At 38.9% G+C, this 15,674-nt stretch overlaps 1 protein-coding gene across 3 annotated transcripts; it reads left to right on the top strand.

The window, feature by feature from the left end:
* Positions 1 to 8,991: 8,991 nt before the first annotated feature.
* On the top strand, positions 8,992 to 13,274 carry LOC117992693 (uncharacterized). Of its 3 annotated transcripts, none has more exons than XM_069506302.1 (6): positions 8,992 to 9,219; positions 9,738 to 9,979; positions 10,706 to 10,946; positions 11,380 to 11,541; positions 12,603 to 12,662; positions 13,091 to 13,274. In XM_069506302.1, the coding sequence occupies exons 2-6, from the start codon at positions 9,963 to 9,965 to the stop codon at positions 13,253 to 13,255; spliced, it is 645 nt and encodes a 214-aa protein (XP_069362403.1). In that variant the 5' UTR covers positions 8,992 to 9,219; positions 9,738 to 9,962; the 3' UTR covers positions 13,256 to 13,274. The 3 variants fall into 3 exon arrangements, with proteins under 3 accessions (XP_069362403.1, XP_069362405.1, XP_069362404.1); XM_069506304.1 differs by having other exon boundaries at positions 8,992 to 9,223; XM_069506303.1 differs by lacking the exon at positions 8,992 to 9,219 and adding an exon at positions 9,269 to 9,391.
* The last annotated feature ends 2,400 nt before the right edge of the window (positions 13,275 to 15,674 follow it).

Genomic DNA, 15,674 nt, shown 5'->3' with positions numbered 1-15,674 from the left:
TACACAATCTTTAAACTGAACTAAATTAACAGGTCTAAATCTAGTGCTATCCTTTTCCGCAAGCAACATTATGATAGAGATAGCAATAGATTTAGACGTGTCATTTTAGTTTAGTTTAGAGATTGTGACAAGAGAATCGGCCCCATACTACTTACTGACCATAGACTACTTACTACTTAGTGACCATAGACTAGATCATATACTAGTGGCGCCCCCAGACCATTATTTCATATTTCTGGTCAGGCTTTAACACCAATTTTTTAGAACAGATGAAATTATTATGGTGATAATTTAGAACACAAAATAAATACAAAAAGTCATGTATACATACAGGGTGTAACCAGAACACTAGCAAAATCTTAGCGTTACTGTTATACTATCTAAACACAATCCAATACCAATAACCATTTGCCTCATTTTGTAGTTTTAGTGATTTAGTATTTTCCAAACCTGCAATGTATAGCGTGCAAAACTGGGGTAAATGCCTCCGAGTGGCATACTTACGCAACGTTAGTTGACCTCTTGTGTCAGTCAGATATTTTGGTTACATCCTGTATTTAACAATAATTTCATAGGCTATAATAATATTATTTTAATTTTAGAAATAATAAATCAATTCCTGTTTGGCAACTGAATTTTTTATGATTGAATAATGTTTGTATTTTTGCGTAAATTGATCATTAAAGCCAAAGGCAGTGGTCTGACCGCCGCCGGCGAGAAAAGAAACGCACATTCCGTGTAAACGAAAGAGATGCATAATATATCAAAATTGCTCTCCGACTGTTTACACTGCCGGCGACGATTTGCTTTACTAGTTTTATCGTTGAGCGACGAGCTTTCAAAGATAAACTCGCTTAGCGATATTCGTTCAGCGATACTCGCTCGCTTGATCACATGAGGTTTGCACAGGACTGAACTGCCGCGGGCGAATGGCGCGAGTAATCGCTCGGAGCCCGGCGACAAAACCATCGAAACTACACACTCGCTTCCCGCTGATCGCCAACTCGTTTATAGTTTCTAGTTCTACTCGTTTCTCGTTCATCGTCGGCGGTCGAACCACTGCCAAACTGATGCGAATTCCGTGCGGGATTGAAGCTATACGCTACGCTTTAATATTAGTGTGATTCAAATGACGGGGTGGTTCTGACTAGAGGCGGAAATATATTAACGTGTTGCGGCGTGTCGTGACGCGCCAAAGTTTCATACATTTAATATGGTTTGAGCACAGACCGCCACCTATAGACGCCTAATAGCCGGACACACCCGATCGCCAAGCTAAGGCTTAGCATAAAAGTCGGCCCACGCCCGTTCGGTACCCTCATTGTCTTGATTACGTGACCTTTAAGCCAGTCGATCAGTATATATTTTCTGACGTGTTTGTTACTACCCGTCTGCGGCGAAGCCCAAAGGAGGGTTGTGTGTTTGACGTGTATGTATGCCCGTTCCTATGTCCGCTCGTAACAAACCCATTTTGATAAATGATACGTCTTTTATCAAAATCGATCATGTTGATGGCGCGAGTGTCAAGCTGGCTACATACAATTATTGAAAAATCGTAATGAAGCGGATCGGGCTAAGAAGATGCAGTCAGGGGTTTAAAAAAAATGTTTTTTATATTATTTTATTAGACCGTCATTTATTTCAATTTTATTAATTTTACACATTTTCATGTTTAGGTGAGAAACGGTGGTTTTTAGCCAAACTACCTCCAATTTACTATCAATAATCAACAAAAATAATAAAATAGATATAAATGAGATAGATAAAAAAAATAAGTATACATATTTTCATTAGAAAATATGTATATGTATGTAATAATAGAATTTTTTTTTATCTATTTACCAAACTGCATTGTATTTTTGTAACATTTTTACAAATCATAGAAATGATTAGGTAAATATTTAAATTAGTATTTTATAATAATTGTATATAATATAATATGATAAGTATGCAATTTATGTTTTATGTAATATATTTGAGAAATATTTACTGTACATAAAATCTCATTTTGATTAGAAGTGTGTAAGAATAATGAATGAACCTAAGTAGTACCTACCTAAGTGTTAATTTTTGAAAAACCTTTAATAAAGGAGTTTTATAATATTTTTTCTTTTTTTATATAATCCGTCCCTATGCGAACAAAGGGATGATTCACCAGAGAAAAAAGAATTTACACATTGGCCCCGTGTCATATCAGGAAGACAGCATCAAGACCGGGAGCCGCAGCAGAAACAGCTGAAAACGGCAAGCGGCGCAAGTATGCCTCTCTTATAGAGAGTTACATTTTTGGGCCGTTTGCCGTGGAGACCCTGGGGCCATGGAGTCTTAGTGCTAAATTTTTTTACGAGACATTTCACCGCGATTAATAGCCTCATCTGGTGACAGAAGGGCTGGCTCATTTTTTGCGCAACGGATCAGCCTGGCTGCCCAGCGCGGAAATGCAGCCAGTATTCTTGGCACCATTCCACGCGGTCATGATTTATATAGTAATTAGATAAGGCTAGCTTTAAGTTTTATTAAGAATCAAAATAAGCAATTTAGAGAAAAACTTATCACTTGGTCCGAACCAGGAAGAGAACCTATAGTACTCAGGACCTGTCGTTAATGCGTTAAACGGACTTAAGGCAAATATAGTCCGTACAAACTGACTCCTCACGCGCCATTTTAACTCTATGGGTCAACTGTCACGCCAAAAGTTGAGTAACCCCAAGTAACCCATATAGTTAAATTGGCGCGTGAAAGTCATTTTGTACGGACTATACATATTATGTATATTCTATTCTAAACGTCCGATTGTCAATGTACCTATCAAAAATCACCACAACAACAAGATATGAGTTTTTTTCAATAAAAATTTAGGTTAAAAAATTAGTAATGTGGACAAAATGCTTGCCACAGCGTTCTTCCTGGCAGTTCTCTTCATGGAGGTAAGTAACTAGGTTTGCCCTCGAACAAAGTTACGACTTATGAGGGCCTGTAGTCCAAGCACAGCTGTGTGCCAATGCTGAACTTTCCGTTGTGAGCTCGCCTGTCCATAGATTAATTATTATTGGTCTCGCTATGACCTATACGTATACGTATGCCACATAGTACAAAAATACTGTTAGGTCCTAAAGTGCTAGAATGGCCACCGAAAAGCGCAGTGTTGGAAGACGCCCTAACCACCTCTCGCCTCGCTCGCTCGCTCTGAGCTCGCCTGTTATACCATACCATAGATTAATTATTGGTCTCGCTATGACCTATACGTATGCCACATAGTACAAAAAATACTGTTAGGTCCTAAAGTGCTAGAATGGCCACCGAAAAGCGCAGTGTTGGAAGACGCCCTTCTACAGACGACGTCAAACGATGCAGGGAGCCGCTGGATTGAGGCGACGCAAGACCGTGGCGTGTGGAAATCACTACAAGGGACATATTATATCCAGCAGTGGACGCGTCTATCGGTTGTTAGGTGATGATGAGGGATTAAAATAGCAGGAAAGTACTAGGTCAAAGGCATCGTATAGTACGCGACAGGTCGAGATACCCCGCACATGTGTGTGGGGCGTCCCCTTTCCGATTGCCATGTCGGCCTGTCACGAACTATAGATAGGCAATAAGTAAATTTGAGTGTAATTCTACATTCGCGTTTTATTGGCTCATAAACGTGCATGTTTCGTCCATTATCGGAGTTATAGCTGTAAAACATACTTTACGACTCGTAGCCACCTGTTTCAAAGAGTAACAAATGTTACAATGTGTATCCCGATGGCCTTTTTGCCAATTACCTTATGACTGATGGTCAATAAAAGAGCTTTTTTTTCGTAATCCGAGGCATTTAAATGTAAGCTTTTTTAATTTTTCTGGCTGTAAATGGCCAGGGACAAATCTAGAGGATAATCGCCAGTGGATTTCCACGTGGAAATTCTTTTCATCAGCGCATAATTTTCCTCTCCAAACATTTTCATACATCACCGGGTCACAGCTGAAAGTCAGTGTCCTGCATTTTATGCGTGTTGACGCATATGACGCAAGACACTACCTATATGCTGAGCTGTACACTTATTTGAGGTGGTGTCACAGATGAAAATGTTAGGTACATTTGAATCAATCAATCAGCCTGTTTGCGTCCACTGCTGGACATAGGCCTACCCAAGAGCGCGCCACCACACACGATCCCCTCCTCTGCCTTCCTCATCCACCCACTTCCCGCTACCTCAGTCATACATTTGAATGCTTTGTTATCTGTAACACCAACGACAAATAAATGCATTTTCTTTCTTTCTTTTCTTTATTTCCTTATTCCGCGTTGCTTCTGCCTTAAATTGCGTCAGTAAATTTCGCCACAGAATGCTTTATAATATCTACAAATACAGAAGGCTCACTCCGCAAAGACGTTTTAAAATAAAAAGCGACTGTTGTTACCACGCCGCCGCGACGCAAAGAAGTGCAATTCTCTTTCTATCGTGTACCTACCTAAACTCTTATTTCTTATTTCTCTCTCTCTAATGAGAGCTTTCGAAGGTGCGCCGCATACTTCTCGGATCAAGTGAGCCCAGTTTGCATGGTTTCAACTCGTCAACAGATCTATCTTCTCTTTTTTTTTTTTTTTTTAAAGAATATTAGCCATGTTAAGTGACTAATATTCCCATTTCCTCTCCAACTAAGCGTCAAGCTTGTACTAGGAGTAGGTACGACAATAGTGCAACGGGCGGGGTTTGAACCGTCGACCTTTCGGTTTTCAGTCCACTCCTTTACCTGTTGAGCTATTGAGGCTCTCTTCTTTGGCCCGTCTTTTTTCTCCTCTTGTCTTATCTCTCACCTTTTTATGTAGTAGGTATCTTTAGCCTATCATCTTCGAGTTGCGTAATCCTCCTATTAGGCATCATAGCTTGTTTGATCATAATCCGTACCTATTTAAGAGTATTCTGGCTCACAAACCTTTGTTTAGTGTTTACTACCCAGTCCGTTATTCAACCAGCTAATCAGCTTTGTTATTTTACTTCACTCCATTCCCTATTTCTACATTTCCCAAATGAAGCTACGGGCAAACATTGGGTCGCCGGCACTATATCATAAATAAGCTTACATGCTTCCATCCTCACGTTTATTCGAAAATTACTTTTCGGTTTTATTGCCTCATAAATGAATGTTCTGTGTCCATTTGGCAACACTTTTACTTCTGTAGAACAGGCTTTATGTCCGATATAACCTACCTACCTACCTATCTGTCCATGTTTTGCTAATGGATTTTTCTTTCATCCTCGGTTTTTGTCAATTAATATGATTGATGCACAATCCACGTATTGATTCAGTTCAGTAATCTATAACTGTCCCACTACTATCTGATTTGATTTGGAAATCCTCTATTAAGATAGGTGCTTAATTTGAAGGTGACAGACAAAATTATTATAAAAATATCGTACCGAGATACCTAGGTAGATATTAAAATCAGAAATCATCATTTTCAAACCATGATGTTTCCTCCCATGAGGGTGGCATGTTAAGTGTATAAACAAACCCTCCGTAAAAAACTAGAATTAAAAAAAAACTAACTTAGTACTCACTTTTTTTTTCGATATAATTTTTTCTAAAAGACTGAATAAAAGCTTATTCTTATAACTCAGTTCCCATTCCATCGGTAACTTAATTAGGGAACCTTGAAATGTATCACATCCGACCTTTAGCGCTTCCCACGGGACCCTTGCGTGTGAACTTTACGAAATTAAGAAATTTTTCCCATAGGAATTGAGTTTTTTCGTGGGTAAATATTTAAGGAATTAAGGTTAGAGGTTAACCTAATTTTTGCTGGTTGGAACGTGGTCGGAACATTTATCTGGCGGCATTCGAGTTTTGTAGTTTGTATGGAATTTAAATTAATAGAAATTTTAAAATAGTAAGATCATTATTATCATCTCACTAGCTGATGCCCGCGACTTCGTCCGCGTGGAATTAGGTTTTTCAAAAATCCCGTGGGAACTCCTTGATTTTCCGGGATAAAAAGCCTATGTCACTCCCCAGGTCTTTATTTATACCCATGCAAAAAAGCACATCAATCCGTTGCATCGTTGCGACGTGATTGAAAGTCAAACCAACTATATACTATAACTATAATACTTGTATAATTTTTAAGTCAGTTAAGAAAGAATAGATTATACAACCCCATTCATCCAATGTAACGACCCCTTAGCTCTCATTTTGCGGTAAATAAACCTTAATTAAATTAAACAAAGGTAAGCGGAAAATAAGATCTTAGGGGTGAAATTTATGTATGTAATAAAGTCACCAAGCCTCTTTTGGGTGATGGACTAGCAACCATTTTACAAACTAAATTTGTTTTTGCCTAAATAGCTTATTAGCGACCCGCCCCGGATTCGCACTGGTAATTATTACTATCTTCGTAAAGATCTGTAATTCTTGTGAAAATAAAATATAGCTAGCCCATGTCAGTCAGGAATGGTGAAAGAATTTTCAAAATCGGTTCAGTAGTTCCAGAGATTACTTCCTACAAACAAACATTACCTCTTTATAATCCACTAGCGACCCGCCCCGGCGTCGCACGGGTAGTGGAATAAAATGTAGCCTATGTCACTCAATAGGCAGGCTTTTCACTGGAAAAAGATTTTTCATAATCAGTTCAATAATTCCAGAGATTACTTCCTACAAACAAATTTAGGTACCTCTTTAAAATATTTGATTATGATTATTACTATAGCCTTTAGAGAATGATGCGATCCATCTGCAGACTGAAAGAATTTTCAGAAACGGATCAGTTCCGGAGACTACCCTTTACATACATGGACGCCAGCGTGTACCTAGAATAAATTAGAAATTGTAAGGAAGACGCGTGGACGTATCAGCTAATCGAGAACGGGTGCCGAGCGGCATGGAACGTATGGCATCGCGCCTGCTGCTCGCCCGCAGAACGCACCCGCTCGCGCTCCGCAGGCGGAGAGTCTAGGTAACAGGGAAAGACCAAAAATGTTTTTCTTAAGAAACGTGGTCTACGGTTCAGTGATTTGAGCTGTTTATCTTTTTCTTTTGCCTTGTTTAGACCTTGTTAACCTTTGTCACTTAGCAATTTTATCGTAAAATTGAACAAACTCATTTATACCGTCATTTTGACTTCAAAAGAAGTCCGAATTGAAAAAGTTTGTGTTCAATTATAAATTCTGGAGCGTTAAAGGCCCGTACACATACACTTGACAGCTCGACTTCATCTCTCGCAGCGCTGCAGTCGTGTAAAACGTAATGATTATATTATACTCTTTGGTCGTGACCACGACCCGTGCAATTGGGTTGAAATATCGATAAATAAAAACAAAAATTAATCGTGGAATATGCCGTTAAACCACGAAATAAGCTTAAAATCATTAGTATACTAGTAAAGATTTGCGTCCCTTTACGTCTGTCGAAGACCTAAATAAACGTCTAAATTTTCAGTTTTCTGCCATAGGTAGGTACACTCTCCAGGTTAAACCGCATCCATATTAGAGTGTACAGTTTAGGTATACTTAGCCTTTTTTATTGAACTAAGTAGGTATGTATATTTAAACTATAGTCTAAATCACTGAATTAAAAATCAGACATTTTATTTAAAAAACTTCAAAACATCGTAGTCAACGGCTAATCATAGAATAAGGTCCCTATCCCACTGGCGTTATGCGAGCGTTGGCGTTTCTTCAACGTCTGCGCAGCGTTGTCATTAGAGACTCTCAACGTTGACGTCGCGTCAACGCGACGTTGTCGCTGCGCAGACATTGCAGGCATTGGAGAAACGCTAACGCTCGCATAACGCCAGTGGGATAGGGGCCTTATAGAGTAGGTAGACCTTTCAGTACAAGTAGGTGGGTATATGGGCACACAAGTAGATCCTACTCTGTGATATGGGCATTGGGCGTGCCAGGAAATCCATACATTTTTGTACTACACTTTGTACGCTAAAATATTATGTACCGTGATAACTAAATAAATAATAAGGACTAGCTCAGTGTAAACGGACCATTATTAAATGTATTCTTTACTTATTGAGAGGATTATCTTCAACAAAGAGTACATAATAGGAAAACTTTTGTTCAAAAAAGGAACTTATTAAACTAAGTTGTAGGCTTAATAGCTTTCGAAGTAACTTCTTATAATATTTTCCTGGAAAAATACGAGTTCAGTGTTAATGATCATTTTCAAGATTATGATGCTTTATTTAAATTTTAATATCTAATAGATAATTTAATAGATATTAAAGAGCAAAATTGCTCTGAAATATTTATTATTCGAAGAAAATCTTTGATCGAGGATATTATAATTTTTTAATGTCTAAATTTTTGAGTCTAACAAAAATTTATGCCTAGGTCAACTCCTAATAACCGTATTATTTAGCGTAGGTATTATATTATAAGTCCCGCAAATTACTAAATGCGCTGGAAACATGTATCATTAACATCGAAATGACGTCATTTTGACGTCACCCGAAATAAAAATATTCCATCAGCTCGAAACTTCAGTCTAGTGCTGACGTCACTAAAATGGCGGCCACGCGCATATGCGATTTGCGGGACTTATACTACGTAACCTACATAATAGGTAGCTTGTGTTTAGTGTGTGAAGACCCTAACGAGAAACAAAGTTGCTCTTTAATCTCTATATACAAAAAATTAATCTCTGAATGTGTTGCTGATCGCAAATCTCGAGGACAGCTGAGCCGATTTCGCTAATTCTTTTTTTCATAATATTCCTTGAAGTACGGGGATGGTTCTTACGGAGAGAAAAATTTAAAAAAAATCCTGAAAAAGAAACTACTGTTAGGCGGAACGAAGTTCGCCGGGGCAGCTAGTTTTTACTTAAAAATATCTTAAAAATTGTCGTAAAACTCAGTTAGGTAGGTGGTTTATTGCGCGTTTATTACATAGCATTTTATTTCACGTTCAACTTTTGTGTGCTGTAAAACTTAATGTTTTGTTCGTGAACAAAATGTGTCCGAGCCAATGAAATATATTGTACAACTAGGTACGGTATTGTACGTAGTAATATTATATGGGACCGGAAATACAGTAAAATGTTGCCAATTTTGTAGTCCCCGCTTTTATTTTCTTTTATTTATTTTGGGGGTGCACTATTGTAGCTAAAAAGAATAAAAATTGAGGATACCTATTTTGTTTTTCAAGCTTAGCTTATTTTCATCTCAGAAACGCAATAGCTTACAGCTTGCATGAGTTAAATGAAATCTTGCTTCAACTTTGTAAGGTAAGTAAGTATATTTTTAAGATAATTTTATTGTTATTCTTTTCGCCATGTTGTTTTTCCTGAATATCCGAATGTTTTTTGTACAGTTGTTAAATTTCTAAATGATGCCGGATGCCCGCGACGTCCGTCCATCTCACGGGATCTATTTGATTTTCCGGAATAAAAGTGTAGGGTAGGGTAATTATATAAGCTATCTTTTATATTATAGTACCTACTAGATGATAAAAAAACAGCGGCGAGAACTTTTTGGTTAAGACGTCGCGTCGGCTCCTATTCAGGAGGTTGCGAGTTTGATCCGGGGACGCACCTCTATAACTTTTCGGAGTTATGCGCGTTTTGACTAATTAAATATCACTTGTTTTATGAAGTAAAACATGCATGCCCGAGAGTTCTCCTTAATGCTTTCGAAGGCGTTAGAAGTTTACCAATCCATACTTGGCCAGTATAGTGGACTATTGCCTAAACCGTGGAGATCAGTGCTCAATATTTAGTAGGTTGATGATGATGATTTTTTCTAGTGTGCCACAGAAGACTACTACTACAACCCTCACAATATATCCCGCTCTACTCTCTCTGGTATAGCCGCGTACAGATCCTCGCTAACCCTGGACTGGTTAGCAGCCGAGGATACTCGTCAAAGGGAACTGGCATTGGCCTTCGACACAGATGCGACGCCTGTAAAGGCAATCAGCACGGATTGCATCGCTTACCCGCGACCTGCGCCCGGGAAAATTGGGAGACTTATGCTTGAACTACTTAAGTATGCACCTTTTAGATTTCGATGAGTTTTTTTTTAAATATTCAGATACAAGCTAGCCCTTGACTGCAATCGCATCTGGTGGTAAGTGATGATGCAGTCTAAGATGGAAACGGGCTAACCTGGAAGGGGTATGGCATTTTTAGGGTTCTGTACCTCAAAAGGAAAAACGGAACCCTTATAGGATCACTTTGTTGTCTGTCTGTCAAGAAACCTAGACTACTAGGGATACTTACCGTTGACCTAGAATCATGAAATTTGGCAGGTAGGTACATCTTATAGCTGACATTTGGGGAAAATCTGAAAACCTTGAATTTAGGGTTAGACCACACAAAAAAAATTAAATTGTGGTCATGAACTAATAATTAGTATTTTCAACTTTCGAAGTGAGATAACTATATCAAGTGGGGTATCATATGAAAGGTCTTCACCTGTACATTCTAAAACAGATTTTTATTTATTTTTATGCATGATCGTTTTTGAATTATCATGCAAAATGTCGAAAAAATACGACTGTAATACGGAACCCTCATTGCGCGAGCCTGACACGCACTTGGCCGGTTTTTTTTATTAAAGCTACGGCCGTGGTTGGTTACCACCATAGATAAAGGAAGCAGCATATCCCTTCTAAGTAAGCCCGTTTCCACCTCGTGCTCAGTGTGGGCCGGTGGTAGGTAGATCATGCGGTGCCGATGATGACTCTGCCTTTATTTATTTTTTTCTATACAGGAACTTAGAAGGAGACGAAGGAACTCTAGTATCCGAGCTGATTCAAGTGTTAATACGTACCAAAATACTAGTTGAGACGTCCTTCTTGGAAATGGAACCTGATCTGGAGTCCTTGGTGAAGACTCCTGGCATGATGATGGGGGAGCCTCACACGACCTTCCCTAGGATTGTGGCTCTTATATGGATGCTGGTGACAGATCCGGCGTCTAATAGGAAGTACGGATGGTGTCCCATACAAAATGTTGGTTCTAGGTTTTTAAATTCTCTTCTGACTTGACTATATTGTCTATACGGAAATAATATCTTAGTTCATCATCATCATCATGATCAACCCATCACCGGCCCACTACTGAGTACAGGTCCCCTCTTAGACTATAGTTTAGGTAGGCCATAGTCCGCTACGCTGGTCAAGTGCGGATTGGCAGATTTCACACCTTTGAGAAAATTATGCAGGACTCTCAGGCATTCAGGTTTCCTTAATTTTTAGTTACATTATGTTTTATGTACCTATCCAAATTTCATTAATTTCTTCTAAATATTTTTTTACGGTTTTAATAACTTTTGTAAATTATCACAAATCTGTTTTCTCAGTTTCTGGAACACTTTTCACTTTTTTTTTTAACAGTTGAAACAGTTTTGATCTAGGGGTACGACATGGGGTTTTCAAATTCTAGGTAAACCAGTACCTCAGGATATCGAAGCCACACGAGATCGCAAAGAAGATGCGTACCCTCGAGCTGGTGGTGGCACGCGCCCGTTTCATCATGGAGGAGTTCATCCAAAACGTCACCCCAGTTAATATGTACCAGAAGAAAACACCACGGCACAAGCAAAAGGTTTGCTTGAATCACCTGTGAAGCTAAATTTTGTACGTGTGGTCTGTTTGCGACACGCATATCAGTTTTTTTGGGCTGATTAAGCAGCATTGAACCCGATCGGTAACTGGGTGGGTGACTGACTTTGGAGGTCAAAATTTGGGCTTTTCTTTTCTTCCGCGCCATCCGAGCATGTTAAGTAATCGGTCTTATTATTATTACTAACAGCTATTAGACCTAAGAGTCTCAAATCCCGTACTCTTTAGTTGAGTCATATGCGGACGGATCTGGGAGCCCACCGCAATACCTATTATCCTAAGAAAAACTCCAAGCATCATATGACTGAAAAGCCAAAACCTTCAGCAATGAAAAAATGACGCAGAGAGCTTTTCTTAAGATTCTATACTTTAGGTATATTATATACTTACTTTCGATTTTTAACCGACTTCTAAAAAGGAGGTGGTTCTCACTTCGGCCCGTATTTTTTTCGACTTTTTTTTAAATGTATGTACCTACATCGATTTTTTATTCTACAAAATCATAGCGAGGCGGCAGGTAGCTTGATGTTTTATGCAGACGTAGCAACAGAAGAACTGGTAGGTAAGTGTAGTGGTAAGGAATTTGTTTATCTGCTTGTTGGATAGCCCCATATCTTAGTTTTGGGGGATAATATGTGGAACGAAGTTCCATAATTTACAGGGGCGTGGAAAAATGACTTAGCATAGTGCAAAATGTTAATTTATGTATATATCATATAATATTACATAGTATCTATTATGTTCTTTTCATGAATATATCTATCTTCTTTTTGTACCTATTCTACTCCCTTTACAACCTCTCGCACTGCCAAGTGCCAAGGGTCACTGGTAGAGATCTCTCATAGAGATAAGTGCTTCCCTGTCCACTTTTACCCTCTTTTTCTGTTTACTATAAATGTTTTTTCGTAAAAAAAATGCTAGAGTACCAGGCATTCAGGTGGTGAAGGTGTAACTTTTTTCTGCTACGTGAGTTGCGTTCATAGAGTAGGAAAATATATATCAGTTTAAACAGCTCTCTAGAATACCTCCCGTTACCTTTCGCAGGTACCACATGAAGGTCTTACTACCCAGCACCATGCGATAAAACAACGTGCTAATGAAAAGGTCTGTGTCATGAAATTCTTAAAAAAATCAAAATAGCGGATTTTATACGCTTTATTGTGCGAGCTGAAAAAGATCCCGTGCAAATCGCAGTTGAGTTTTTTTTTGAAAACTTTTAAATTCATCATCAGCCTGTGGACATCCACTGTTGGACATAGGCGTTCCTAAAGAGCGCCACCACACACGGTCCTCATCCAGCCTGCCTTCTTATATCGTCGGTCCATCATGCTGGAGGGCGTCCCCAACTACGCTTGCTTGTACGCGGCCTCCACTCAAGGACTTTCCGGCTCCAACAGCCATCGCCTCTACGACAGGCATGACCTGCCCACTGCCACTTCAGATTGCTTATATTTAGGCTATGTCAGTGACCTTGGTTCTAATTTCTAATTCCAAATTCTTGATTCTGGTTTAAATTACCTACTTGTTTATAGGTTCACGTCCCACACCAGTTTGGGTACACGCACCCTACCAGCGTATCGGAACGATCGCAGCCAGGATTTGAGGTGTTAGATGGAAACGAAATCGATGTCACTAATGCTTGTGCCGCAGTTTTGTCAAATTTGAGGTTTTTGGTGCCGTTTGTATTTCTGGTATAATAAAATTTGCCTGTGTGTACCAATGTCTTTCTTCTTTTTGAATAGAATAGAATAGAATAATGTTTATTCGAGGTATATAGATGGTACATGGTGTAGGTAGTATCGTCCTGTGCAGCAGTGCAACACCTCGAACAGGTAGGCCACTCAGCTTGTGTTGAGACGTCGTGTCGGGCCCCTCAGATACAAACCTCTATAGCAAATATCTGAGGTACCAGACGCCCCAACGCTGATTTTCAGTGACCGCCTTTTATGTCACCCAAACGTCAGTGGCATAGGATATGTAAAGTTGGCGAGTAAATCTAAATATATAAAAGGAAAAGGTGACTGACTGACTGACTGACTGACTGACTGACTGACTGACTGACTGATCTATCAACGCACAGCTCAAACTACTGGATGGATCTAGCTGAAATTTGGCATGAAGATAGCTATTATGACGTAGGCATCCGCTAAGGAAGGATTTTTGAAAATTCATCCCCTGAGGGGGTGAAATAAGGGTTTGAAATTTTTATAGTCCACGCGGACGAAGTCGCGAGCATAAGCTAGTGGATAAATAAAATGAAATAAAGTTTTTAAATTTAAAGTGATTTAGAGCATAAAAGAAGAAATAAGAAATAAAACATTTAAATAGATGTTGTAAATTGTAAGATTCGGAAAATTGTACGATAGTTTTTGGTATCATCGTCATCATCATCATCAACCCATCGCCGGGTAATAACTGAAACTGACAGACGACTGACCTGGCGAAGGCCACATTCGGATCTCCAGAGACGGTCACCCATCCAGTGACCGGTTCAACGTTGCTTAACCGGTATAATCGACCGACATACGTTGTTGCTACTAGGCCATACGTCACGCCAATAAAATGAAGCTACTATCTATGTATTAACTAGCTTATGCTCGCGACTTCGTCCGCGTGGACTACACAAATTTCAAATACCTATTTCACCCCTTTAGAGGTTGAATTTTTAAAAAATCCTTTCTTAGCGGATGCCTACGTCATAATAGCATGGATAATTTCAGCCCGATCCGTCCAGTAGTTTGAGCTGTGCGTTGATAGATCAGTCAATCAATCAGTCAGTCAGTCAGTCACTCGCCCTTTCCTTTTATATATTTAAGATTATGATTGGAGCAGCTCTTTGTAAGGTGGTATTTTTATACGACTGCAATAATACTTCATGAACGAAGGCGCGGCTATGATTTTTATTGTCACGGCAGTAACATAACGTGACACAGAGTAATGAATTGATTCATCCGTCGTGCAAATAAGCTTTCAGGTCCAAAGCATACCTTTGAAGTGGAGAGATATATTTACGAAGTGGAGTCTAGGCGTATCATCTATTTTAGTAACAACTTAAATTAAGCCTTATTTCCATCAAAATAGGTTTCAAATTTTTATAATGAAAACACAGACCACCTCCTTATAGCCGGACACCCACGATCTCCAAGCTTAGGCATTTGCTTAGCATAAAAGTCGGCCCACGCCCGTTCGGTACCCTCGGTACTGAAAGAAAAATTATTTATTTTATAGGTATATCGCCGAAAATAGCTCGATAATATGGAGCCGATTCTCTTGTACACAATCTCTAAACTAAACTAAAATGACATGTCTAAAATCTATTGCTGTCCCTGTCATAATGTTGCTTGCGGAAAAGGATAGCACTAGATTTAGACCTGTTAATTTAGTTTAGTTTAGAGATAAACTTTATTACCTACCTTAAAATAATAATAACATACAATTCTATTAAATAAACTTAAATCTAAATTGAAATTACTTAAAAATATTAAAATAAAACATATCTACAAACTCAAGTAAACCTTGCCAACTTAAAATTAAACGTCGTCAAAAAGTCCGCCCCTGGTTGCCCCTGGGCGAAAGGTACCCATTAAGCTGGCACTATTGCCACGCTGAATGGCGAGTTTAGAGATTGTGTACAAGAGAATTAGCCCAATTGTTTAGAATCCTAGGCATTTTATACTTACTTGAAACATTACCATTGCAAAAGTAAACTCAGTCTACATTCATCATAATTTAATGTACTTAAGCTGAAACTAAATGTATAATCCTACATCCCGAAACGTAGAATTTAATCTACATAGAATTAAGTTCCGTACAAACTTTCAAAGGAAGCTCTCGAAATAATATTAATATTAAATTCGGTATGTCTTGTGTCATCTGTTATTACAAATTACTCTGTGCAGCATCGCGTCTGTGTCTGCACCTGCGACACTCTTTATTAAACTAGTGAAATTGCCCAACGTTACCGCTAGAGGGTATGCTCCTTTTTATAGCGATTTTGTCAAATGTCCGCTTTTGGCGGAACTTAAAAAGCTCGCTTCAGCGATTAGTGGTAACCAGTCAGGTGAAAGGAAAATAGCACACATAATAGGTCAAGGTCAAGCAACAAGGTCTTAAACT

This window comes from Maniola hyperantus, chromosome 22 (genome assembly GCF_902806685.2).
Source record: "Maniola hyperantus chromosome 22, iAphHyp1.2, whole genome shotgun sequence".
NCBI classification, from domain to species: domain Eukaryota; kingdom Metazoa; phylum Arthropoda; class Insecta; order Lepidoptera; family Nymphalidae; genus Maniola; species Maniola hyperantus.
The sequence above is the reverse complement of the archived record's forward strand: the minus strand, read 5'-3'. Positions and strand labels throughout refer to the sequence as shown.

Coding starts and splice junctions, on each gene's coding strand:
- LOC117992693 (XM_069506302.1), top strand. Junction 10,947..11,379: donor GATGGTGTCCCATACAAAAT/GTTGGTTCTAGG, acceptor TTCAAATTCTAG/GTAAACCAGTACCTCAGGAT. Junction 11,542..12,602: donor CACCACGGCACAAGCAAAAG/GTTTGCTTGAAT, acceptor TACCTTTCGCAG/GTACCACATGAAGGTCTTAC.